The sequence below is a fragment of the Eretmochelys imbricata genome, chromosome 11, assembly GCF_965152235.1.
Source record: "Eretmochelys imbricata isolate rEreImb1 chromosome 11, rEreImb1.hap1, whole genome shotgun sequence".
Classification (NCBI taxonomy): Eukaryota; Metazoa; Chordata; order Testudines; family Cheloniidae; genus Eretmochelys; species Eretmochelys imbricata.
The window spans coordinates 13,975,190-14,002,287 of record NC_135582.1 but is presented as its reverse complement, the minus strand read 5'-3'; the positions used below and the strand labels follow the sequence as shown (position 1 = coordinate 14,002,287).

General features: G+C 49.1%; 1 protein-coding gene across 6 annotated transcripts in view; it reads left to right on the top strand.

Moving 5' to 3' along the window:
• Nucleotides 1–1,078: 1,078 nt before the first annotated feature.
• The window catches only part of STEAP3 (STEAP3 metalloreductase), a 64,368-nt gene continuing 38,348 nt past the window's right edge, over nucleotides 1,079–27,098 (top strand). For 2 of the 6 annotated variants that reach the window (XM_077829702.1, XM_077829703.1), the window contains exons 1-4: nucleotides 1,805–1,895; nucleotides 19,320–19,804; nucleotides 20,573–21,100; nucleotides 22,771–22,935. In XM_077829702.1, the coding sequence (XP_077685828.1) occupies nucleotides 1,820–1,895; nucleotides 19,320–19,804; nucleotides 20,573–21,100; nucleotides 22,771–22,935 (1,254 nt within the window). In that variant the 5' untranslated portion in view covers nucleotides 1,805–1,819. Of the gene's footprint in view, nucleotides 1,344–1,740; nucleotides 1,896–8,043; nucleotides 8,116–19,319; nucleotides 19,805–20,572; nucleotides 21,101–22,770; nucleotides 22,936–27,098 lie in introns of those variants that run through there. The other 4 variants (XM_077829699.1, XM_077829700.1, XM_077829698.1 and 1 more) reach the window with 4 other exon arrangements.

Sequence of the window (27,098 nt, the reverse complement as noted above, 5' to 3'; positions counted from 1 at the left end):
AACAGGTGTGCCACTATCCCCTACCGAATGGGCTCAAACTGCTCACGTTACATAGGTCTCACACTACGAACAGCAATTCTCCTTTCGTTTAAGTAGCAGAGGCTTATGCCTTTGGAGCAGGAAGTTCCAACCCCCATCCCTGCTGCTCACGTTAAGTTCTAATTGGTCACTATGTGAAATTCTGCATGACCATGGATCTGCTACTAGGGTTAGACATTACACCGTAAGACACAGCAGAGAACAGCCCTACTTATCTGAAGGGAGGCCCTGGGAGACATTGGAAGCCCTCATTTAAATAAGGTTTGAGATCAACAGGGCTGTGACCAGCTTTGAACAGTTTGTGCCCAAAATCCAGAGTTCAGGGAAAACCTGCTAGCCAGTCATTGCTGTGAAACCTGCAGGCTGGGGACTGAAGAGGAGGCCCACCCAGGCCCCAACCTTCCCAAGCCACATTCCTTGCAGCTGTGAGGAAGAAGAGGAGTTTGAGCAGTCCTGAAAAGTTTGAGCTCCAAATGCCCAATCTTGGATCTCAGGAAAGAAACACCAGGTTTAAAAACCACATGGGGTCATACATACACACTGGTTAGTGTCCATTGCTCTGGAACAATAGCTTCCATTATCAATCAAAGACTGTAATGCAGGGGGGAAATACAGCTGCTGTTAAAAGCCTTCCCTGGCATTTGTGTCTCTAAAATCACAATCCTACCAGTGTGTGCACGCAAAATCCCAGCATTACTCAAGAGACTGTGTGTTTCAGAGGCAGCCTGGACTTCTATGCTGCACACCTGATCTGGGCCAGCTGAAGGAGAGAAGACTGGGTCATCTCTTGGATCTGCTTGTACAGTGCCTGGCACAATAAGGTCCTGGCTCCTGGGCAACTGAGACGACACGGAGAAGCACCATTAACCGCTGGCTGGCTCTGGTCTGCAGCATGCAGCAGCGCAGCCTGGCTTCAGAGCCAGGAGCTGGCCCCGGAGATGAAGTCACAGTGAAATCTGCCTCCTTCCCCAGCCAAAGCTCCCTGCGGAGCCAGCCTGGACCCCGGCGGGTCCCCTGGCCCGGCGCCCGCAGCGAGGAGCAGGAGCCCGGGGCGGGCTCCGCCGCGCTGGGCTCGGGAAGCGGGAGCGGCGGCTGGCACATGGGACCCGGGAGGAGGAGCTCCGCGCCGCGCATCACGGGGCGGTAGTCGCAACTACCCAAAGTAGGCGCCCCGTGCTGGCCGCTCACTGCCCGGCCCCGGCGGAGGTGAGTGCACGGCCCCCGGGGCCCGCTCCGGTTCCGGCTCTGAGCGGATCCCTGTCCCCGCCCTCGCGTGGCGACGCGCCACTTGCCGGCCGGCGGCGGTAAATGGGGAAGGGGCGGGAGCAGCCGGAGTTTTGCTACTGCCCGGGGGGGCTGGAGCGCGCCGCTCGGTGCAGGGCTCCAGGGGGAGCAGGGCTGCTGGTGATCCCGGCCCCCCATCCGATCGCCTGACCGCATGCGGGGCGGGCGGGGGTAAGCTATGGCCGGGCTGCGCTCTCCTCCCATAGGCAGGGGTGCTTTGGGGTGAGGGGAGTTTCTCAGCTCGGGGTCCGCCGGAGTCCCCGCTGCAGCCTCTCCTGGCTGCTCAGAAGCCCCCGGACACGTATGGAGGGGCCAGACCCTGCGTCCACAATGTGACTGGATCGCACGTGGCCAACCCCTGTCCTTTTCCATTCGTCCTGGAGTATTAGCTCTCCGGCCCGTGGGCGTTGTTCCCTAGCTCGCGGATGGCCATCATGATGACCTGTTGTTACTGCCCCCGGGGCCTGGCTTTCTTAAAACAAGTGGGACTGGGCGTATGGGGCATGCACCGTCTCGGGCAAAAGCCAGAAGCAAACACGCTAGGGGACATCCTGAGTCTGATTTCTCTCTCTGTGAGTCTATTCGGTATATTAAGTAACTTGTTTCAAATCAGGGAGATGGTATTGAACTTGAATTGCTTGGTTATGTGTGCCTTAATCCAGGGGTGTCTGGGACGTCATCTGGTGTGGTTTTCATGATAGAAGTATCTAGTTTTTATTTTGGATCACACAAGAGTCAGAATTTCTTAAAAGGCGCACGGCAGCCTCTCAAAGGGAGTTGATTTAGAAAAGAGTTAGAAGTACTTTCAGGAAGTATCAATATATCAGGGTATAAATTAAAGAATCAGCATGGGAGATGTGGTCTGATTCTGGAATGACCTCGTTCCTTCCCTATGCCAGTAGAAACTCAGGAGTGTCTCCTCTATGTGGTGCTTGTGATCCAGGGAAAGGAGGAAGTTTGCCTACCACTAAGCTGTAGAAACATTTCCTTCCAGAACACCCATTGAGTGGATTGGCTCTGGCCTTTGAGTAGGCTGCTTGTTTTACCTGCCAGATGATTAACACCTTGTTTGCAGTACACTGAAAGAGAAGGAAGGGAGAAATGGGGGACCAGGTAGGGTTCCTCAGGATCAGTCATTCTCAACCTGCAGTCCAGTCAGCACAGAGCTGCGACCCAAGTGACATCCTCAGGGATATACAGCATGGCAGTGGGTGAACCATGGGCTTGGGGAGGCTAGCCCCCAGCCCGGCCCACCCTTTCCACCTGAGGCCCAGCCCATCCTGACCTTCCAAGGCCAGAGGGCCCCCCCCCCCCACAGCCGCCAGCCCCCCCACAGCCCCGGGTCACCTGAGCGCCTACAATCCCAAAGCACCCGGCAGGCGGCACACGCGCCCCCCAGAGCGCCAGACAGGTGGGCGGCAAGCGTCCCTCCCCACCCAGCTCCAGAGCGACGAGTGGGCAGCATGTGGCCCTCCCTTTGCCCCCCCCCCAGCACTGGGCGATGTGGCCCCAATGCCAGGGCCCCCCCCCAGCGCTGGGCAGCCCCAGCCACCCCAAGTCCCAGCTGCCCTAGACCCAGCCCCAGGAGGCTTCCCTTCCCAGAACAGGAGCAGCCAGTCTGCACTGGGGCCAACTAGCAGCAGGAGGGGGCCCTGGGATGGAGCATGGCCGGGGCCATACGGGGCTGTTTGGGGAGGCACAGCCTTCCCCAGCCTATTATACGCACCATCCATGCATGGGCGGCAGGTATAATAGGCCAGGGAAGGCAAAGCCTTCCTGGCGAAGCCACTCCCACGGGACACCTGGGCTGCGGTGGCCCCGCCTCTTCCCCAAGGCCTTCAGCCCCCACCCACTGCCTGGCTTCCTGCACTCCAACTCCTGCTCCCCGCTGCTTGCTGTGTCACTTCTCCTCGGGGGTGGGGGAGTGAGGAGGGACGCTGCAAGCAAGCAGCAGGCGTGGGGGGCTGGTGGGGGAGTGAGGCAGCTCTGCCAGGCACTGGGGCCACCAGCTTGGATGGGGGGGTGCCAGCTCTGCCCAGCGCTTGGGTGGAGGGTCTGGGGAGAGCGGCTCGGCTTGGCACTCAGGCTGTGGGGGAGTGGCTCGACCCGGCATGTCGCTCAGCCTGGCACTGGGGCTGGCCCGGGGTGACTGGTGTGGGTGAGCTGAGGCTCCTCTCGTCACGGGGGGCCTCGGGGCTCCTGTTATGGGGTTTCGAGGCTCCAACATGCGGGGGGGTGGAGCCTCGGGCAGAAGGGGCAGGGCCAGCGGGCTAGCCTCTCCAAACTGGGGGTTCACCCGCCACCCATGCCATACAGGAAGTATTGGATGCGACCCACAATGGTAAATAGGTTGAGAACCACTGCTCAGGATCCTCAAGGAGAGCAACCTTTTGTTGGGTGTTAGATGTGCTGAAGGAAAAATATTCCAAGAAAAGGAAGGGAGGGAAAGGGCACCATAACACACGTGTATTTATAATACAGGCCTTGATCCTGCAGTTGGCTCCGTGCAGGCAGGCCCACATGGACTTAAGTGGGACTCTGCACAGGCCGAATTAGTTGCAGGATCAGTTACATAGGCTTTAAGATTTTTCCTATTTACATCTGCGTATGTATACAAAAATGTATTGTTAACACGAGGCTGTCCTTGTATAGCAACAACAGAAGACTAACTTGGGTGGAGGCAGGAATCACAGAACTGACTGTGATTCAGAAAGACAAACATGCAGGACAAGTGTGTACTTCAAATTACTTCAATGGGACCATTCAGAGAACTGACCGCTCCGTCTAGAGCTGAGCACATAGATAAGAGTTTGCAGGATCCGAGCGCAGATGTGGCGAGTTGTTGGTTAAAGAGCAGGAAGTTCATGAAAGCATGTATTATTTATATTGCGTAGTAGCACCTAGAGGCCTCCTCCTGCGAGCTGGGTGTGACACAAGCATACAACAATCACAATGCACCAATGGGCTTTTAAATCGGTATCTTCCAAATGAGATTTGTGCATTGCAAAGTGCCGTCCTATGGAGAGAAATAAAACCTAAACATGCTGGGGGGAGGAAGAAAGTAGCTTACAGTATCAAAATTCCTGTTGGTTTAGGATTTTTAAAATAAGATTTAAATACCACCGCAGGTCTCATCTCGTTTAACAAACCACAGTTGACATAAAAATCAGGTACAGTAAAGCCAGATCTGATATTCAATATACAAGTTTGATTTGCTGTGTAATTGTAAAGGAAAAAGTTGCAAGTGATGACTTATGCAGGACACCACAGGAAAATGTGCCATTTGAAAAGCTTTTTTTTTAAAAAAAAGAACAGCATACACACACACGTCATAAGGAACTGGGCTTTGCAACATTACAAAAAAAAAAAAATCCATAGAAACACCCTCAGATTCTCGTAAAACAAGTGAAAATTTTCTTCTTTCAAACCCATTTGGCCAAGGTTACTAATGAAACCAACTTGCTGGAGAAATGGAAAAGCCACTGGTTGCTATGGTGATGAAGTATGAATTGCCAAGAAAAAATAAGCACCAGCTTTTTTACAAATCAGTTTATCATCCTTGATTATGACACTCACCGAACCAAGCTTGTAATGGAGGCAGATGCTAATTGATTTTCCAACTTAAACGCTACTGTTCTTCATGGTGTGGTTTCTCCTCCATCCTTACACTGACTAGGGCTCTTCTCTTGCTGAACGGGCATTAGCAGTGTAGCCTCATGTAGACAAGGTCAACATTTTCAAAAGCACCAAGTCATCTGGGAGTTTCTGAACATTTTAACCAAGGCCTTAGAAAACAATACAGAAAGCACAATTCACCTTTAGACCCCCCAGCTTCTCCTAGCAGATTTTCAAAATCTCTACTTTAAGCCTTGATCCTTCAAACCTTTTATATGTGTATATCTTTCAAACCTTTTATACCTTTAGCCACATGAGCATTTCCACTGAAGTCACTGGAAGCACTTGCATATGTAAAGTTATTCACATGTACTGGGGCACAAGGCACTTCTAATGTGTCCATCGCCGAAGTATCTGGGCACCAATTATTTATAATATAAAGTACCATCACATATCAGTAAGCATCACTTATTATTTAGAATGAATTAACTTTTATTTCAGGACATTTGTCTGCCAGAGGGAGCACTCCAATAGACTTAACTATAAAATATGTATTAAAGACTCAAGAAAATAATACCAAACGGCTCGAACCTAAAAGCAATAAAGCACCAATTAATGTATCTTGCCAAGGGTGCTGTGAAATATAAAATACAATTTAAAAGAGGTCTATGACCTTCCTTTTGCTTCACAAAAAAAGGGATCTCGGAGCCTACAAAAGTATGGTCCATGTTCTGTCAGTCTCTGCAAACCGCAGACTCCAGCAGTGCCCTGCCCTCTGACCTGAGGAACAAGATGGTATAGAGGGAGCCAAATGATCAGTAAAGTGTTTGGACTCAATCCAGCAAGGGCTTTAAAGTTAAAACTCCAAAGATCTCTCTGTCTTGGTAATTGGTTTGTCCGCTCCCTGCTGTAGCGGAGGTGGTGATGGAAGCAGGAGTCTTGTAGGTCAGTCGGCTGATTAAAGAGATGAGAGTAGAGTGGTAGGCAAGTGCTGTGTTGTAGAGGACAAGGAGCTGGATTATACACTGAAATATCCATTGTCCGTGTAATGACAGGGCCGTGATCTAGCCAGTAGTTCCACACATTGGTAGTCAAATAGGTAGCACAGTGGCTCTAGAGCTCTTTTACCTCAGGTTCAACCCCGCCCCAGAGAACATACAACCTCCGTATTATTTGCCGCTTTTAAACCAAGTTTTCCTCCTGCCCCCTAACTCAGCAAAGTTAGACTGAGTTCTAACTTTGTCTTCCACCAGATCTGCTTTTGAACTGTTCACTCCTTCAGCGTGCCCCTGCACTTTCCAAACCTCTCTTTGAGAGACAGAAAGGAGACTCTGGCTGCTTCTGATATCCCTTATCTCTCTTCCCTAGGTTCATGCTGTTCAATCCGCCTACCCCACACACCCTTTTCCCCTTGTTTCTGCTTGTGGGATGTCTTTCTCGCTACACTTTCCCCTCGCTCGCCCTTGACTGTGACTTCTGAAAAGCTTTAAGTTGGCTGTTTGGACAATACAAAGACAGCCACTAAAAAGCAGACTAGTGCAGCTCTAATAAGCTCTTACATATGGATGCGCTGCTGTTACAGAGGATGCTTTGCTTAATGGTCAGAGCTTCAAATTTGAAACCCCTGGACTCCCTTGAACCACAGTCCCCGTCCCAGCCAGGCTGACTCAGTCTTCCCCCTTCTGGGCTCAGTAAATAGAGTGCTGTGCTGAAGTGTTTAAGATGAGACCTTAACATGAAGGCCCTGTGTCTTTTGTGTAGGCATTAAACAGCCTCAGTCCATAGCACTTTTCATAACAACAGGGAGTTGCCATATAAGATCCTTGGCAAAAATGTCCCCTTCCTGTGCATTGTATTGCTTGGTTCTAGCTGGTAACTGCTCTCTGCCTCAGAGTTGTCTGCATATCAGTCATGGGCTTTGGCATCTCCTGGCTCAAAAGGCAATATATATACTCAAGATCTATCATTAGTCAGCTAGAGGGATGCACCAGTAGAAAGCTAGGAAGTACCAGGTTTTTTGGGTTGTTTTTTTCCCCAGATATAAGTCCCATCTGAATGGCAAGTGAAGCTCTTCACCAGGTGGTACTTTGAGGAAACTGCTCAGACTAAAGTGGTCTGTTCAGTAAAATACCATCAGCGCTGGTCACTGGGCATGGTACAGCTTCTGTCTGGTAGAGTTTGGCATGTGTACAGCCTTCCAAGAGTGTACAAAGAGTAGCAAGATTTCCTCTTTGCATACTTCTGGTGGCTTGGGCTCTGCTGTTTGTACCTGTGTCTCACGGCTGAAAAGAATCAAAGTCCAGAGCCTAAAATGGAAAGCTGTTGTAATGAAATTGCTGGGTCGTAACCATACCTTGAATATGCTGCGTTGAAATGTAGCCAGGAGAGGGTGCTATATTGCCCAGGCCAACTGCTAGCAGTAGACCACTCTATCAACGCTAGAGAGCAGGTAAAAGTAGCTTTCTGAGGGGCAGTGGACTCTGCAGAGAATCAGGGGCTCTGTGACAGCAGGAGCCGCAGGCCAGAACCAGAAGGAGCTGGCTGCGGAAGGAAGGCTGGGTAGCGGGCAGCCTGAGAGCTGGGACTAAAATGTTAAGAGCCAGTCAAAGCATCAGCCTGCTGCTGGCAGAAGCCCAGCAGGAGATGGAGGATATAGGACAGCATCGTGCAAGCAGGAGTGGGGTAAATGCACATGTGGATACCAAGAGACCACGGGCAAAGCCAGAGGTCAATTCTAATGGGCTCTATAGGCCAGGGCTTGACCACTGTCTAGTCAATGGATGGACTGGAGGGAGCATCCTTAGCACTAGGCCTGGGGAATCCCATGGGGCTGTTAGTTCACAATGGACCTCCCCTAGAGTCTGGGTTGATCTTTCGTTATGACTGTTGATGTTGTTGTGCCTAGAGTATTTGCAGCTTTTAGTTACAGAGCGTTGTGGTGCTGTTACTTACTGAGTGTGTTAACAGGGAGCACCAAAGATTAGAGTCTGGTGCGTGGCAGCACGTGCTGTAGGAACTCCAGTCGTGCAGTACACAGAGCATGCTACCAGACACGCAGAAAGCACTGCAGTACCACAGCCGTTGCGGCAACGCCCCACAGTGGCAACAGCTACAGTCATTTATTTACGTGTAGCACAGTACCTTGCAAAACTCCCTGGTGGCAGGACATTTTTGACCGTGAGTAAAATATTAGAGCTTGGGGGTTTTTAGTCATTGTTGGAGTGGGTGAACAAGGAGGATGTGTGTCTGGGCTGGTAAATGTCCATAGCGGTATGGCAAGGCAGATGTGGTGCTAAAAGCTTGCAGGGTGTTTCTTAGACACATACGAAGATAAGATCTTTACACAGATGTGCATACAATCTACATAGAGAAAGACATGGGGAATGGATGGAGTACACAAGCAGACAGAGTGAGTGGTAATATAGGGGTTTGGTTTAGAAGGTAATGTAATCTGAGTAACCTCTCTCCTTCTTCCTTCTGTTTTTTTTTTAATCCCATCCTCCACTTTCCATTGCTTCAGTCCAGTTAGATTCCCCTGAATGGTTCCCCGTGTCAATAATCCTCCTCTCCCCACGTCCTTATAGATGTAGTGTTTAAGTGTCATGCAGTTGTATCATGTATTTAAGCAGGGGTGGGAGAGGGACACAGATAAAGAAGCAGGCAATCCTGTAGTCATAAGTGTACATAGATAGGATCCCAGCTTCTGAGTGAGGGCCAGGTGGTTGGCAGTCTGGTATGAGCGTCCCAGCGAAGGTTCTGATGTAATTGAGCAGAGAGGCAATATTCCTGAACACATTTTGCATAACGGAACAGCTCCAGATTCTCTCAGCTACCGTTCTTCTGCTAGTCTTACCATGGAGACCTCTTTGGGTGGGTGGCTTACTCAGCAGGTGTTTTCACTGTAGACTGGCTAAGAAGGAATCCTGCCTTCTTTCCTATTGACGTCTCACGTCCTCCACAAGCTCGAGAAAGGGACTAATAAAGTGATTCTCGGAGCCCCAAGATGGCTTGGGAAACACGGGTTTGCCATTCCAAACCAGCCTGCATCAGATTGATTCTTGTGTCTGAGCAGAAAAGACAGCTGCTCCTCCCAAACGAAGGGATCCAGCTGTGCCCTTTCGGAGCATCATAAAGGAATCTGAAAACAGGGCCACACCTGTATTAGAGACAGTGTCAGGTCAAATATAAGCAAAACAGGAGGAAACTACCCTTCCCCTGCCAGGGTCCTTGTACCAGATAGACAAGCAGCGTAATTCAAAGTAACTACAGTCTCTTAGAACTTGGTTCCCCCTTTATGGGTCTGCCCCATAGCTGTTCCAAATCAAAGAAAAGGTGGGGGTCACAGACCCATAAGTTTCAAGGGAGAACCAGCACTTCAACCTGCCTTCTCCACTGCAGGAGAAGACTATGCCTATTCCTCCCCTCCCCCTGGCTTATTTCCCAGGATGCCATCCCACAGCCCGGAACTACTTTCCCCAGCAAGCCCGCTCCCTGGGATCCCAGAGAGGGGCCAGCTGGGGACTGCCCTGGGCCAGCCTTATCCCTCACCAGTGAGAGCAGATGGGGAGGGCGATCCTGCTCATGGAACAACTCTCTCCCTCCTAAAAGCAGAGGCAGCAGCACAAGTTTCTTCCCTCAACCCCCAAACTGCCTCCCCCCCAAACCACTTCCTTTCCTTCCATGGCACCTACCCCCCGGGTAAGTTTAACCTGGAATGTGGGGGAGTGCTGGTCTAGGAGCATTTCCTCACAAGTCTCAAAGGGCTGGCATACCCGGTTATGGAAACTTCCTGTCTTAAGAGACCACCAAGAAATATCCACACCTATGCACTGAGTGCAGTTCTCCTGCATCTTTACTAGAAACACCCCCCAGCCCCCCGTTAAGCAACTCAGGTTTGATCTTGATTGAGTGATTGCTGAAAACAAGTTTCGCTGTCTCTCCACTCTCTAAAGCTAATAATGACAGGACTCCAGGCTTGCATGTAACTTGACTCCAAAGACAATCTGCATGCATGAAAGTAGAAAAGATTTGCTCTTTATTGTCTCAGGAAGGAGGGCATCCTTGCATCACACCCATTATCTATAGACTGCAGGGTATTTTTAGATCCCGCTGAGTGGATTCTTCCATTCAGGTAGTCAGCCTGGTACACCATGCCTTCATTTAGCTGCTATTCCTGCTTTTTTGCAGAGGAAAAGCTCAGAAAGGGGTGAGTCACCATTAGATAGCAATTAACTTGATAGGAGCAGCAAAGAAACCAAGACCACAGAAGAAAATGATAGCAGCCACATGGGACTTCAGTACAGTACTCAAGGCTCTTGCAAAATATCCATCTGAGCCTTTTAAGAACTGTGAGATGAGAAAAGTCATGAAAATAGCCTTCTTATTAGCCATTACATCAGCCAGATTAGTTAGAGTATTACAGGCATTAATATTAGATCCACCATTCTTCAGTTTGTAGACTACTGCACCACAATCATTGTTCACCTCCTTACTAAAACTCATTCTGCTGCATTAAGCAGAAGATTAAACTCCAGATACTTGCGCCCCAAATCCTCAGATTCCAACTTTATGAAACTTTTATTACAAAAGCGATCCTGGGGTGGCATTTCGTTATTATATCAGTATGCCGGCTGCCCGCGGCAAATCCAGCAGCCTGTCACTTTCATTACAGTGGAGCGGCAATGGAAACTGTGTAAACATCTCCTTTGTCATAAAGGAATAGAAGTGACACCTTTGCCGTTCCCACGTCTGTGCAGGCTATCAGGGGAATCAGTCTCCTGAGCAGAATTTGGCAGAGCAGAGATTCAGGATGTGTGGTACACCCTGTTGGTAACCCTGCTTTAAAAACAAACAAACAAACAAACAAAAACCCTTAAAATCATAAACTCCTGCCTATTTGTGTTCCATTATTCCAGTTTTGCTTAGTCACCAGCCTTTATTACAGGCAGGGCTAGGAGGGCTGGTTAGTCAGGTTGCCTGTTAATTCCCATTATGAGACCCTGTTTTCAGTTGTTTAAAAAACTTTGCCAAACTTTAACTCTTTGGGCTGAAATTTGCTGTGCCAGGTGTCTACTTAGGGGTGAATAACTCTGGAAAAATTTAGCCAAAACCGGTCAGCCATTTCCAGGAACAAAGCTAGGGAAAAGTGTATTTTGCCCCTGTTTAAAAATTCTGGCAACCTTTCTTTGAGACACTCTAGAGCCCCCACGCTTTGGAGCAGGCCTTGAAGTTTGGCAGGAGGGTGGTCTTTTGCCATGCCCATGAAAACCCACCTACATTTGACCAAGTTATAAGCTTTTGAAAAATTGCAGTTTGCACATGCTCAGTAGAGACTTGCTGAACGATTGTAGCTTAATTCCCCAACGATTTTATGCACACTGAGTAGGGTTACCATACGTCCGTATTTTCCTGGACATGTCTGGCTTTTTGGTTCTTAAATTGCTGTTCAGGAGGAATTTTTAAATATCTAAAAACGTCCGGGATTTTGCCATTATTATTCTTCCGCAAAGAAGAGTTGATCATTCAAGAAAGAGAGTGAATGCTGATCTTTCGAGAAAGAAAGTGAATGTTGATCACTTCAAAGAGTGCCTGCTTTTCCCCCCTAGCTCCCAGTGCTTGCGCCGCCAAACAGCTGTTTCATGCGGCTGGGAGGGAGGGGGGAGGAGGGGGAACGCAGCACACTGAGGGGAGGAGGTGGGGCTGGGCGGGGATTTGGGGAAGGGGTCCAATGGGGCAGAGAGGGGCGGAGTTGGGGCAGAGACTTTGGGGAAGGGGTGGAGTTGGGGAAGGGGGGTGCCAGCAAATACCTCCCCCCCTCCACCCCCCCGGTGGAGTGTCCTCTTTTTTGAATGTTCAAATATGGTAACCCTAACACTGAGCATACTCCAGCCCAGGGCTCAGCAGGACTTTCCTGCAGTTCTTGGCATCTCCGGGCCAGGCCAGGCCAAGCACAAGAACTGAGAGCAGAGACCCTGTCACTCCAGTGCTTTCAGGGCCCCCACTGCTGATGCCCAGGCAGCAAGGAGGAGGAAGCCACTTGAATCGAATGCCAAGGGGAGAACAGCTGGATCTGCGCGGGAGTAGATCAGAACAAGGAGCCTGATGGTGGGAGCGGAGAAGGCTGGCAGTGGAGAGGGAGAGGCAGACAGACTGGGAGTTGAAGTAGGGGGGAACTGGCACTGTCTGAGCAAGGAGGCTGGGTCTGAAAGCCAGGGAGGAAAATGGGAGACAAGGGTTGGGAGCCTGTGGGTAGTGGGGAGAGACTGATATTGGGCATAGGAGCCTGTCATGTGGACTGAATGAGGCAGGGGTCCTGTGAAAAAAAAAATGGAATGTGATCTTATCATCAAAGAAAGACAAGGAGTACTTGTGGCACCTTAGAGACTAACAAATTTATTTGAGCATGAGCTTTTGTGAAATGTGTTAGTCTCTAAGGTGCCACAAGTCCTCCTTTTCTTTTTGCAGATACAGACTAACACAGCTGCTACTCTGAAACCTATCATCAAAGACTGTATCCTAATGCACACGCACAAGGGCTGAAATGAAAGTTGCACAGGCAATTCTGACATTTCCTAACTTCACCTCCCTGACTTGCACTGTTTGGTAATTGATGTTTTGTGCTGAGGAGAAAAAGGGCTAAGTTATTTCTTCCCATTACCAGTATTGCTTTCCCCCTATTTGTTGCCTTTTCATGTTTTGAGCTTCTTGCATACCAGCCATGTTATTGCCTTGCTTCCTGAATGGAAGTGAAAGGACTCCTGGAATGTATAGTAGAGTTCCAGACCAAGCAGCTTTGTATAAAAGGCCCTTTTCTTAGCTAAATCTATTCCAGTTTCAACAGGTACATAGCCCCTTCTGTGTTCATCTGAGGGAGCCTCTTTAGGTATGGGAAAGAAACCACATGGCTTCTTTTCACTTGTAACAAAACAACTGTAGGTGAGGAGTGAATATTTTCGTCTGGTAATGAAAACAGTGAAAGCTAATTTCATGAGTCTAAACATTAGGATCCAAATGCCTCTTTCCAAATCTGACTTCTTTATGTATTAACTCACTAGTAAATACCAGGGAAGCTAACACTGGAAGTTGATGTTTTGCAATCTGAATTAGAAGGGGCATAAAAGGTCCCAATTCTGCAATCAAGTCCATGAGGGTCTAGGGGTCTGTCTACACATATCTGATCACAGGCTCAGGGCATTGGATTGGAAGAGATCAAGTCTTCCTTTGTGTTGGTTCAGTAGCTAGCACTCAGGCCAGCCCCGAATGGGCAGGGAGAGGAGGTCCTTGTGTGTGTGTGTGGGGGGGGGGGGCGGTGCTCAGCCCCGTGTGGTGTCCCGCTTTCCCCCTGGGAAAATATGGTTACCCAAATAATGGGCCTATGATCCTGACCAGAGTTTCTAGGAATTGATGTAGTGCAAATGATCGGATAGCTGAGAGGGACCATCTTGGTGCACTTTTATAGTGATTTGATCTAAGTTACAGTGGTTGCTTTTTACTTTTGTTGTTCTGCTTCAAGCAATGTGCTTATTAGCAGATCTGCGTAATGAAGCATTTTATGTAAAATGATCCCTAGAAATAGAGTCTGACTCAGCACTGATGAGGCTTTGTAGCTCTGCATATTTGATCCGGTTCATGGGTAAGGGACACCTGTGGTTGGGGCTCCGTGTACTTTTAAATATCCAGCTGAAAATGCCCTCTCCTTCAGGAGACTGTGTGGAAGAGACAAATACAGCCATTTTAGCCAAGATATTACGGGCCACCCTTGAAACAAGAGGCTGAATTGAAGATAGTTATTTATGTAAGAGCAATAATAAGAGACAGGACTTCAAAAAGTAAAGTTGATTTTCTTAGGCCATATTGTATCATTGTGTTGAAACAGAACTTACTGAGATCACTGCAAAGTTCTTTGGTGGCACAATTTGGCTCATTGTGACACTGAACTTACTATTAAAGCAACATGTTTTAAAACTAAGATCTTTCACTTTATTTTTACAAGCTCCTGCGCCAAGAGAAGTGTCTGTTGATTTCTCCCCCGCAAAACAAATAGATCCTGTTTATAGCCAACATACTAAACACTGCAGTGGGTTGTAATCTAAACATTGCATCACACTGCCAGTGCATAGGAACTTCAGTTATACTAATTAAAATCTACAGACAAAAATGAAACTGACTAGCCTATTTTAATTATCCAAGATGAGTGGAAAAAGACCTGGTCTTTTGGTTAACGGACTCGATTTGGACTTGAGAGACCTGGATTCCTTTCCTGACTTGACCACAGATTCCCTGCATGACCTTCGTCAAGTCATTTTATCTCTGTGCTTTCACCTGTCAAATGGGGATAACAATACTTAGTTGCACTCACTCTTCGCTGTCTGATCCATTTGGACTGTAAGCTCTTTGCATCAGGAAGTGTCACCTACTATGTATTTGTAAAGTGTCTAGCCCAATGGGGCCCCCAGTCTCTGTTGCTACTGGTACAAATAAAAACTGAAATGCAATAACTACACAGCAGAACGGGACAGACAAATCAGATTTTCAAAAAGTTATTCATATCGAACCATCTCAAGAGTTATTAATAGCATAGCTAGAGGAGGAGTTGAGTTGCTTTTGGTAACAGAAGAGTGGGAGCTGCTTCACAGTTTAGGTTGTCAAAGCAAGCCTAATTTTTAATCTCTTCTCCCCTTGTAACTTCCTCAGTAAGAAACTGATCTTCCTGAAATTTCACGTCATATCTCACCCCAAGGTAGAACTGTTTTCTGGCAAGTGTGGTGACAATCGACAAAGGAGTTTTAAAGATAGTGTTCTGAACATGTATCTATTTCCCTTTTTCAAGCTGTTCTTGGCTTTCTCTGGCTCTGGATATCTGCATGGTGAGGCTAGCCTAGAAACTGCCTGTTTGTTTTGTTTGTGCTGACCTTGGGTTCTCATTTGGAGGGCAGAGTTAGTGGAGTGGTTTAAAAAAGGTGCAAGCCGTTCATGCCTGTATAATAAAGATCTGTGAAACAAAAATGGACTTGCTGCTGACTTGCAGGCCAAGATGAGGGGCATGGGGTGGGGTGGAGAAGAGTAAATGATAACGGGTATTACCCTGGAATAGGAGTCTGGGAGTGGTGTATAGAGAGGGGGACAGGAGAGGTTGGCCTGGAGCCGTGATCCAGGGGCTTAGAACAGGGGGCCTATGGACAGGCAGGATGCTAAAAGAAGTGGGGGCAGGATGCTGGTAGGACACGGAGGAGTACGCAGGGGATCCCAAGGGCCAAGAGGAGCATGGAGAGAGGGGAGAGAGCATGGGGCAGATTGGACACAGGTGCAGTGGACCCGAAGAAGAATGACGGGGGGTGCAGGAGAATAGAGCAGACATGGGTAGTGGTATATAGGAGACTAAGGGAAGTCATTGAGCAGAGGTGGACTGTACCAGGGTTGATGGGGCAATAGAAGAGAGGGCATGGAAGGAGGTGCAGTATACTGGGAAGCACAGGAGTCATGGAAAGGCCCAGGAGAACATGCAGAAGGGATGATGGCAGGAGAGCATGGGTGGAGGTATACAGGGGAACGATGGGTGAGTGTTCAGGGGAGATATGGAAGTTACAAAAATCCCAATTGCTATTCAAGGAATCCATTCCCAGTCATGTCGTTTGTCTGAGATTTAGAACTTCTCAGAGAAATCTGTTTACCAGGAGATCTAAGAAAGATTTTCTCCCATCCTACCAGTATTTAAACACAAACTGTTGTTAGATGTGCTACTGAGGTACGGTGGGATCCACAAAGGGACTTAGATATTGCAATGCTGAGTGTCATGGCACCTAAACGTGTAGGCATGTACAAAATAGAAGGAACAACACTGCAATCCACAAAGCTGTGCTAGGCACCTAGGCTCCTAGACAATGGATGGTGAGAGAGAAGTGCCTTAGAATGTGATCCACAAAATCCAGCACATGAGGTATGGAGCCGCCTAACTAGCCAGTGGAAGATGCTGACCATTGCTAGAGTGCTCTAGGTAGTGGGCTAAGAGTTTAAGGTGTGCTCCTCCTCCCTATGTTGAATGGGACCTGATAGGGCCCTGCAAGTGACTTAGGTGGCCGAGCATCTGACTTATCACAGTTCGTGAATTGCTCTAGGGCAGTGGTCTCCAACCTTTTTAAGTATAAGATCACTTTTTGAATTTAAGTGCAACCCAGGATCTACCCCACCCCTTCCCCAAGGTTCTGCCCCTTCCCTGGGGCCCCGCCCTTTTCACTCCATTCCCCCCCCCCCCCCGTTGTTCACTCTCCCCACCCTTACTCATTTTCACTGGGCTGGGGGAGGGGATTGGGGTGCAGGAAGGGGTATAGGGTGCTGGCTCTGGGAATGGGCTCAGGGCTAGGGCAGGGGGTTGGGGTGGAGGAGGGGGTGAGAAGTGCGGGCTCCTGCCAGGTGGCACTTATCTTGGTCAGTGGGGCCCTGCCTGCCCCGGCTCCACACCACTCCCAGAAGTAGCCAGCAGCACATCCCTGCTGCCCCTCCTTGCAGGCACTGCCCCTGCAGCTCCCATTGGCTGCAGTTCCCTGTTCCTGGCCAATAGGAGCTGCGGGGGCGGTACTTGCAGGCAGGAGCAGCGCACAGAGACCCCCTGACCCTCGCTCCGCAGGGGCCGCAGGGATGTGCTGCTGGCCGCTTCCAGGAGCGGCACAAGACCAGGGGAGGCAAGGAGCTTGCCTTAGCCCCACTGTGCCACTGGAGTTTTGGCGGATGGAGACTGCGATCAACTGGCAGAAGCTCCATGACTGACCAGTCGATCATGATCTACCGGTTGGTGACCACTGCTCTAGAGCTTAGGCAGAAGATAGGTGTCTGGATGCCTAGATGGAGGTGGCAGTGTGCATGCCCATAGGCAGAAATCTAGACACCTAGGGAATGTTTACTCTGGAAAAACTTAGGCACCAAGTGAGTTTAGGCACCTACAGGGATCAGTGAAAGTTTTGTGGATTACAGTGGAGCCAAAACTGAGACCTGGGCACCTAAACCTGGGGCTAAGGTGCCTAATCATCAGGTTTAGGTGCCTCAATACCTTCATGGATCCCAACCATAGCACCAAGCAGCCCCAGTTGTGGACATGGGCCAGGACCCCATTGTGCTAGGTACCGTACAAGCATAGAACAAAAAGATGATCCTGGCCCCAAACAGCTTACAGTCTAAGGCTGAAATAGTGGGGCACAACTCCATACTTAATTTTAGAAAATCTTTGTTTTTAAAATATTCTGCTCTGTCTTACTTTCAAATGCTGTTTAATTCTGTGATGCTTTGATTTTTCTCTTCCTTTTGAACCCAAGTAGCGGGAGACAGAGATGCTGTTTATCCCAGAACATTGCAAATGTCCCTGTTTGTTTTGAATGGCAGTTACAGGACAGAAATGTCACAGTACAAAAAGATTGTCTTCCAGCACAGTTCACAATCCCTTTGGGAGCTCTCGGAATGCTTTTGCGGTGCTTTAGACCTATGATGAAATGAGTCCCTCGGTAACAACCATTCTGTCACCCTGAATGCTAATTTCTATTCATTTGCCTAAGAGCCAGAGAAATGTGCCTTTGTTGTAGAGTAACATTTTGTCCATACATTTTATTAGAAAAAGGGGATGGTTTTGGGATTAAGGCAGCAGACTTGGCACTGACTTGGGTTCTACTCCTGGCACTGCTGTCGTACTGGGTAGCCTTGGGCAAGTCATTTAGCCTCTCAGGGCTCAGTCTCCCCATTGGTGATAAAACCCAGTGAATGCTGGGAGGCGACAATCATTAGTGTTTTTAAAGCTTAGCAAGTTGCTTGGACGGAAGGTGCTGTAGATGTGCCAAATAATGAGACCTGAGTGGTATAAAGCCCTTCCTATGTGGGGATTTTTTTAAAATGTGTGTGTGTGGGGGGGGGTACATTTGTATTGCTTATTCAAGGTCTGCAGCCAAAAGCACTTGACTGAAATTGGAACAGGCAAGTGCTGCGTAAGCTGCATCACGCACCTCTGCCCAGACACTTTCATTGTGACCCAAGATGCCCCATCTAGAGTCCAGCTCTAAATTTAAATAACCAGCCTAAGTTGTTTGATGCTCTTTCAAAGTACCCAAATGTGGATTAGGAGGACACCACCAGCCTCCTGTCCACCTATATACAACAAGCCTGCTGCCTTTCTTATGTAGTCCATAGTCGCATTCCCTGCTGCCTGTAAGGCAAAGGCTGAGTCCCCTGCCCTCTGTGGGGTAGGGTGCCCTCCCAGAGCACAGCCCCTCGAGGCACAGCCTTGCAGGCACCCCCCTCAATCCCCTCCTGGCACCGCAGTTACATGATCACAGCCCAGTATGTAAAGTCAAGCTCCCCTTGCTGGGGTTCAGTTTATTCCATCTTTAGGAACTGCGCCTGCATTTCCAGCTTCACCCTCAATCCTGGATCACCCTTCCAGATATCTCTGAGCCAGGGAGCTCTGACAGTCCTTCTAACTCTCTGGAGAGGCTTTGTTTTTTCCTCCTGTCCAGATTCCCAAGCTCACACCTCCAGCTTCCCTCTGGCTAAAGAATGTCACAGCCCTCCAGCCCAGGCTGCATAGACAGAAACACTCCAAACCACTTGCCCTTTCTCTTCCCCCCAGTCAGCGAACAGCTTGTTTTTTTATCCTGTGCAGGAGGTAGCTCACTGATTACCACCTGGCCCCCCAGTCACCAGCTTGCCTGCTACTCCCTTAAACACCAGGTTCTTAAAGGGGCCATGCCATGGACTAGGTCTGACTGGCCCCAAGGCCCCTTGCTATGGAAAGGATCCAGACCACCCTGTTACGGTGTGGAAGGCCCACACGTGCCACAGGGGTCAAGGCTGCTGTGGTTTTATAGCCTGGAGAGTAAGTTTGGGGTGAGGGTAGAGGCAGGTAGAGGACAAAGTTGGGGAGTGGTCAGTGGATCTTTGACTGCACATGTCTAGAGGCTGCCACAATGGAGTCATACAGCTACTTTGCTCCTTCAACTCATACCCACTTGGTCTGGTGTTCTGTCCTCCACTAGTAGTGACTGGTCTGCGTATACATAGATTGATGAGCCTGCTACAGCCTTGCCTAGTAGAGGTGGGTCTCTGAGCTCACACAATAGCAGTTTTGCTTTTACATCCAGAGGTTCTGTGTTCGATCCCTGCTGCCAATGAGCCCTGCAGGGGCGCAGCATTATACAGCCAGTTTGCATGTTCAGGGGACTCCATCCTCCCTGAGTCTATGGTGGGTTCCCACACAGACCCCGTTTGCACTGGCTGTGCATGTGGCATGTAGCATTCGCCACATTACTGCGGGTTTGTTTCTATCGTATGTAGACTGAGACAGGGAGATAAGATTTTGAAAATGCTGTTTCCAGTGAACTTGTCCTTTCTGCTTTTGCCTAAAGGGATGCCAGGCGGAGACATGGCAAAACCACTCCTAGGTCGCCAGAATATGGAGAGCAATCCAGATCTCACCCTGGCTGTTGGCCGAACCATAGGGATCCTGGGAAGTGGAGACTTTGCACGCTCGTTGGCTACACGTCTGGTATACTCAGGTTTCCAGGTGGTGGTTGGAAGCCGCAATCCAAAGCGCTGTGCGGGCCTCTTTCCTTCAGCAGCTGAAGTAACTGCCCAGGTGGATGTTGCAAAGAAGACGGATGTTATTTTTGTGGCAGTTTTCAGGGAACATTACTCCACGCTCTGTGACCTGACGGATGTGCTGGCTGGCAAAATACTGGTGGATGTCAGCAACAACACTGAAATTAACCATCACAAAGAATCAAATGCCGAGTACTTGGCTTCTCTTTTCCCAGCCTGCACTGTCGTCAAAGGATTTAATGTGATATCTGCATGGACCTTACAGTCGGGTCCCAGAGACGGGAATAAGCAGGTATTGTTTTCTTTTATTAGGGGCCAAATCCTACAGTCCTTACTCCGGCAAAACTCACCTGGACTTCAGGATTTGGTATCTGACTGCATTAGTTAAGTGCTTTACTAACTGAGAGAAGTGAGATCAAGTGGATGGAACACAGGATGGGGTGGCGGGGGGACCAGAAATTGCTAAAATCTAATCCTACCACTAGCATGGAAACCTTCTGTGGCCTGGGACAAATTCATTTTATTTCTCCTCACAGAAGTAAGCTGTAAGGTACTGAGCACCTGCTAAAAGCACCATGTGGCTGAGTAGCATTGCTATTTTAAAGTGAGATGTAAATTTTTTTTTTCAATCTAGGCCAAAACGGTTCTGTCAGCCAATTTTAGTAAGTAGGAAGATGAGCAAAAGTACTCAAAGTTTCCTAACTTCCTTACCTCCTTTGTGCCTCCTCTATCAGAGGAGGATAAAAGTTCTTACTTGGCTCACAGCGATGGGGCAAGGTTTAATTGGCTTTGTAAAGTGCTTTGTGATCTTAGGATAGAACGGTCCATATAAGTGCAACACATTATTTATGTATGTATTTACTTGGACTTAAACACACATCTAAATGAATGCCTCTCCTGGGCTTCCTGCACCCTTGGCATCCATTAAAAATACAATATGAAATGGCCACACTGCTGTTAGGAATCTAGGCTCTTGTTAATCCAGATTCCTTCCCAAGTGTCTGTTTCCTTTGCTTTGCATCTCTGTTTGCCAGTTAATGTATCTTTTGGTTCATTGCAGGTCTTGATTTGCTGTGATAATCAAGAAGCCAAGCGTACAGTTGCTGAAATTGCTCAGGTCATGGGCTTCACCCCTGTGGACATGGGCTCCTTGTCTTCAGCCTGTGAGATCGAGAACATTCCCCTGCGCCTCCTCCCAGCTTGGAAAATCCCTGTTTTTTTGGCCCTGGGTCTCTTTCTCTGTTTCTACACCTACAACTTCATCAGACAAGTCTTACACCCTTACATCTGGGAACAGAAAAACAAGTTCTACAAGATCCCAGTGGAGGTGGTCAATAGCACGCTGCCCTGCGTAGCCTACGTCATGCTCTCTCTCGTTTATCTACCCGGGGTCCTGGCCGCCTCTTTCCAGCTGCACTATGGCACAAAGTACAGACGCTTTCCAGACTGGCTAGACCAGTGGCTACAGCACAGAAAGCAGATTGGCCTTCTGAGTTTCTTTTGCGCAGCCTTGCACGCTCTATACAGCCTGTGCTTGCCCATGCGCCGATCTCATCGGTATCAGTTAATTAACGCAGCCGTCAAGCAGGTAATACTTTCATCGCCCAATCAGTGCATGGCATAATCTTATACATCTGCCCAAACCCCGTGGAGCAGACCTAGTATTGGAGCCATATGTTTAGCTTTCGATGTTTCCCACAGAATGAGACCAGTCTCGTGAGTTATTAGCTGTGCATACTCCCCATTCCCAAAGGTGACACTGGGTCACTGTGGAATAACAGGTCGGGTTGGCTGGTGCTCTACTGCCCAGCTGATAGCTGTGCTTGGAACTCTGATCAGCCATGGTAAGTGCCATTTCCAGCAAGAGGTTCCCAGTCTCTTGTGTCAAGTTAGAGAGTTGAGCTTCTCATTGCTCCTGAGAGGAAAAAAGTCAGCAGAATCTGCCTCCTGTCTTAAGGGATTGCTGAGCCCTGTGTAAGGTTGGGGAAGTATTGGAGGCGGAGTGGGAGCAGAAATCCTAACCCAGTGGAGGGGGGTTCCCCCAGGTTTTGAATTGCGCTCTCTCTCCCGCTGTATGTTACTTGCAGGATTGCAGGCTTTTCATTCTGGACATGCTATTTGTGCCGTTCTGTGTAATTTTGAGTTCACAAAACATTTCTGGGGTTTTCCACTGTTTCTTTTTTAATAAGTTTTCAGGTAAAGTGTAGGGGGGTGGGAGATGGGGTTGGGGTGGGGAAAATCCTGCTAGTGTTACTCTGATTCTCCTTGGAGAAGCTATTGCACTAATTCCAGTGGCCAAAATCATGCTAGAGAAAACTAACTCTACCAACTGGAAATTGCTTTATTTGGGAGGTGTCTCTGGCTGTGCCGTGATCTTTGCTTTTTGGGAGGTGAGGTGCTCTCACTCTCACCTGTGCTTTTCATCTGTGCCAGTCACAAATAAATGCCAGACAGGATTTCTGTGTTCACTTCCCTTACACCTCTTATTTTCTAGCAATGTCCTTGCTAAGTGAATTAAGACCATTTAATGAGATAAATGGCTTGTTCTAAATGCTGACCTCTGCCATACAGCATAAATCTCATCTTGGCTTCAATTAGCCTGAACAGTTTTCCTCATAAGTGCACTTAAAATGAATACCATTAGGAGGCCACTTTGTATTCAAGTATTCAAAGATCTGTACTTTTGCTCTTGGCTTTAAACTGACTTTTCATGTTAATTGCAGTTCTAAATGCAACTTCAGGGCTTGATCCTGAAGGTGCTGAGTACCTGAAAGTCCTCTGGAGAGTAATGGGAGTTGTGGAGACTTGACACCTCTTAACATCAGGCTGTAAATTGGGTTTAGTAGGTCCTGGAGGCTAACCTATCCCGTTCCTCCCAAATAAAGTTCCTCCAGAGGCATGTTGGTAGGGCAGAGTGGGGGGGTTCCCCTGCTTGTGCTGCACCTCTTATGTGGCTAAATGACCATGAAGTTAGATCTCCACTCCTACTGCTTCAAAAACACAAGGCTAAAGGAGATCCTCCGCTCGCAGTAGGGAGGTCTATGCCACATGCTGTTAAGCAGTTCTGATTCCATCCACGAGAAGGCAGCGGTGCACTTACGCTAGCCAGCTCATTAAATGTAAGTATTAGTCTAATTACATGAGAAGCAAACATTTATCCAAGAAGACTGCTTTCAATGAATCAGTCAGTCAAATAATGATCTCTGGCACTAACCACTTCCTGTAGAAAAAGCTGCTTAATCTTCATTGTTGTACTAGGTCATGGAGAAGAAGACTGATGCCTGGATAGAGGAGGAGGTCTGGAGAATGGAGATTTACGTCTCTCTTGGAATAATGGCCCTGGGCCTGCTGTCATTACTTGCCATAACTTCACTTCCCTCCATCGCAAACTCTCTCAACTGGAGGGAATTCAGTTTCATTCAGGTAAAGTCAATATTTGCCTATTCCAGAGGTTAAAAGCAGGATTAGAGACAAATCCTCCAACAGAGCATGCAGCCTGCTTCCTTGCCTGCAGGAACTGAGCGTAAGGGGCTGGGAAATGGACTCTTCATTGCAGCCAGCAGTACCAGTGGGGAGCTGCTACAGCAGGCTGTGGAGAGAAGTACTGGGGCAGAGTCTGCTGCTCCACCCACAGTCCCATTCATGCACGGTCCCACCGCACTCTGGCCCAGCAAGTGCTAGAGAGCAGGGTTCTGTGGCCCATAGGGGATGACGTGGAGTCTTGCCTGCGTGGCCGCCCAGCCTGGAGAAACATTTCCACCCTGCTCTGTTTGGGGCTTTGCTCTCTCGCAGAGAGGGCTGGAGGATCTAGCCTTTATTTTGAAAGGTATCAGGTTTCTTCTTGTCCCTGTGCAATCCTGTAAGGTCTGTTAGTGAGCTGCATGCTGATTAATGGCAGACTCTGCTGCTCATTTAATGCCTTGTCTGAAACTTTCTCCCTTTGGTTTTTCCTTTGCCACGTTAGAGGCGTTAACTCTGATTTCCTGGCAACATTCCAGCAAAGGCTTTGCCGGCCTAAAATTCCTCCTGCCAGTTCGGTTGGATTCCCCTTCCCTTCCCCGCCTACACCCTGGCATGATGCTGACCTGCCTGGTTAAAAAGTTCTCATAGTAGTTAGAAATGCAAAATGCCTTTTAGGTCATTTTAGTCCCTCTCCCTGCCAGGGTAGAAACGTTCCCTCCAGTTAGCTTGTTCCCCCACAGAGATGGCTGCGTGTCAGTCATGCATAATGTGATGATCATGCGGTGTAGAGCTTGCAAAAAGCATTGGGGCACATCAGGATGAAAGGCGCAATAGAAATGCAAGCGATTATGATTGCTGCAAGCAGAGATCCCTGATTGTTAGGGCTTCTAAAAGACTGATCGTTAAGGCATTCAGCAGAGGTAGCGTGCTGGGGGCATAGGCTGGCTAGGTTGCAATGTCAACTAAAGTCTTAACTAAGGGACTTATGCCTAATATTATCCATCCTAATAACTATAGTGACAAATACATATAGGGCTTTATGAGAGTAATGGGGCTTAGATATAAGTCAGGATTCCCTAATGTTAAGTGCTCCCGCAAAACGCCTAATAAACAGCAAACACTTGAGTCCTGCCAGCATGGAGGAGTTAACTGCAATGTTAGCATCTTAAAAATAGAGGGAGGAGTCGAGATTTGAGTCCTGCGCCTGGAGAATTGTTGATGGTACATTAACCCAAACAAAAGGAAGTATTTCTTCACACAACGCACAGTCAACCTGTGGAACTCCTTGCCAGAGGATGTTGTGAAGGCCAAGACTATAACAGGTTTCAAAAAAGAATGAGATAAATTCATGGAGGATAAATTCAATGGCTATTAGCCAGGATGGGCAGGGATGGTGTCCCTAGCCTCTGTTTTCCAGAAGCTGGGAATGGGTGACAGGGGATGGATCACTTGATGATTATCTGTTCTGTTCATTCCCTCTGGGGCACCTGGCATTGGCCACTGTTGAAAGACAGGATACTGGGCTAGATGGACCTTTGGTCTCACCCAGTATGGCCGTTCTGATGTTCTTATGTAATCTGTGTAATGGCACCTTGAGCCTATGGAGATGAACACACTGGAAACACATAAAGGAATAATGTAGCATTTCCATTACTAATGCTTGGCCCTCATATAGTGTCTTAACGAACACTGACTAATTGAGCCTCACAGCCGCACTGTCGTGAGGCAGGCAAGCATTATCCTGATTGTACAAGTGGGTTAAGGCAGGCAGCAAGGCTGTGACTTACCCAGAGCTACCCCACGAGTCAGTGATATAGCCAGGCTTTGAGGGAGGAATTCCTATGCAGGGCTGTGTTCATTAGACCACCTGGCCTCTCATCAGAACTGGAGCAGAACAGGTCAATTCACTCCTTTGATCTGCGTTTCAGGGTTTGGGTTGTCACATAGGTGGATTATCAAAGTACAGGAGTCCCTCCATTGCAAACCCTGGTAGCTCTGGGATTCCTTTTTAAATAGCCAGAAGGGTCTGGCTTTGATGGCCTCAGGATAAAGCACTCAGCTATCCCAGTGATGGGCTCAGTGGAAGAACTTAAATAAAAGAATGAGCATAAAATAAATATCCTGACTACTAAGTAGACAGATTTCAAAAGGTCTGGGCAGCTCTGCTCTCATATAAATGAGCCAGTGGCATTTTTGTAGGTACAGAGCTTCAGGGCAGAATTTTCAAAAGCACTCAAGCCCCATTTTCAAACGGGACTTCGGAGTCTAAGGATAACATTTTCAAAGGTGCTTAGGAGCCATTGTCAGAAAAGACTCAGGAGCCTCAGTCCCATTGACTTTCAATGAGAGCGAGCCTCCGAAGTGCCTAAATTACTTCTGAAAATGGGACTTGGGCTCCCACTTTCACTTTGGAAAATATTGCCCTTGGTCAAACCTTCCTCCTTCCAGAGTCGTGAACCATGCTGCATGCAAGCTGCCTGCTCCCCTCCACCACAGTGGTGTGTCTTTGAATATGTCTACACTGCAATAAAAGACCCACTGCACATCTGCGGCTGGCCTGGCTCAGCTCACTGGGACTCAGACTGCAAACGTATAAAATTACGGGGTCAACAACTTTCTACTCACACAAAACCGAACACCCTTGCTCCGCCCTCTGCCCTGCCCCTCCTCTGAAGCCCTGTCCAGGTCCCACCCTTTCACAGAGGCCCTGCCCACTCCATCCCCCCCCCTCAGTTGCTCACTCTCCCCACCCTCACTCGCTCGCTCATTATCATCGGGCTAGCTCAGGGGGCTGGGGTGCAGGAGAGAGTGAGGGCTCTGGCTTGGGGTGTAGGCTCCAAGGTGAGGTTGGGGCTGAGGGATTTTGGGTGCAGGAGAGGGCTTCGGGTTGGGGCTGGGAGTTTCGGAGTGCGAGAGGGGGCTCTGGGCTGGGGAAAGGAGTTGGGATGTGGGCGGGGGGGGGAGGGCTCTGGCTGGGGGTGCAGACTCTGGGGTAGGGCTGAGGATGAGGGGCATAGGAGGGTGCTCCAGGCTGGGACCAAGGGGTTTGGAGGGCGGGAGGGGGATCAGGGCTGGGGCAGGGCGTTGGGGTGGGGGGGGGTGAGGGCTCCGGCTGGAGTGTGGGCTCTGGGGTGGGGCTTTGGATGAGGGGTTTGGGGTGCAGGAGGGTGCTCTGGGTTAGGATCGAGGGGTTTGGAGAGTAGGAGGGGGATCAGGGCTGGGGCAGGAGGTTGGGGCCCAGGATGGAGGCAGGAGTGCAGGCTCCAACGGCGCTTATCTCAAGCAGCTCCCGGAAGCAGCAGCTTGTCCCTCCTACACAAAGGTGTGGCCAGGCAGCTCTGCAGGCTGCTCCGTCTGCAGGCACCACCCCTGCAGCTCCCATTGGCCATGGTTTCTGGCCAATGGGAGCTGCGGGGGCGGTGCTTGGGGCGGAGGTAGCAGAAGGAGCCCTCTGGCTGCTGCTACAAGTAAGAGCCGGAGGTGGGGACATGCCGGCTACTTCCAGGGACCCACATGGCACGGACCACTAGCAGGGAGCCTGCCAGCCCCGCTGCGTGGTGCCGCCAACCGGACAGTCAAAGGCCCGGTCAGCGCTGTCAGGATCCCTTTTCAACCAGGTGTGCCAGTCGAAAACCGGACACCTGGTCACCCTACTCAAAGGCCAGGCTCCAGCCTGAGCCACAGTGTCTATACTGCTATTTTTAGCCCTTCATCCTGAGCCCCTATCAGCTGACGCAGGCTCTGAGGCTTGGTGCCTCATGTTTGTCATCACAGTGTAGACATACCATGCACACACAGTCCTGGAAGCCAGCACAGCTGTCTCTTACTAGTGCATTTAATAAAAGCATAGTACATGCCCTTTGGCAACCATTCTCAATTCATTCTAACAATGTGTTAGCGTTGGTATCAACCAGATAAATGACTCCCTATTCCAAAATAGCTCCTGGCTCCCCTGCACTGTGATTGGCTGGCTTAGTGCATGGAAATCCCAGCTCACTTATACCTATTTCTGTAAGTGCAGGATTACAATATGTCTTTGCAACACAAGCTACCCAGCTGATGGGAATGCAGAGAAGGCAAGAGAAGGTCCACTTCCTGTGGACATATCTTGTCGGAAAAGCAAG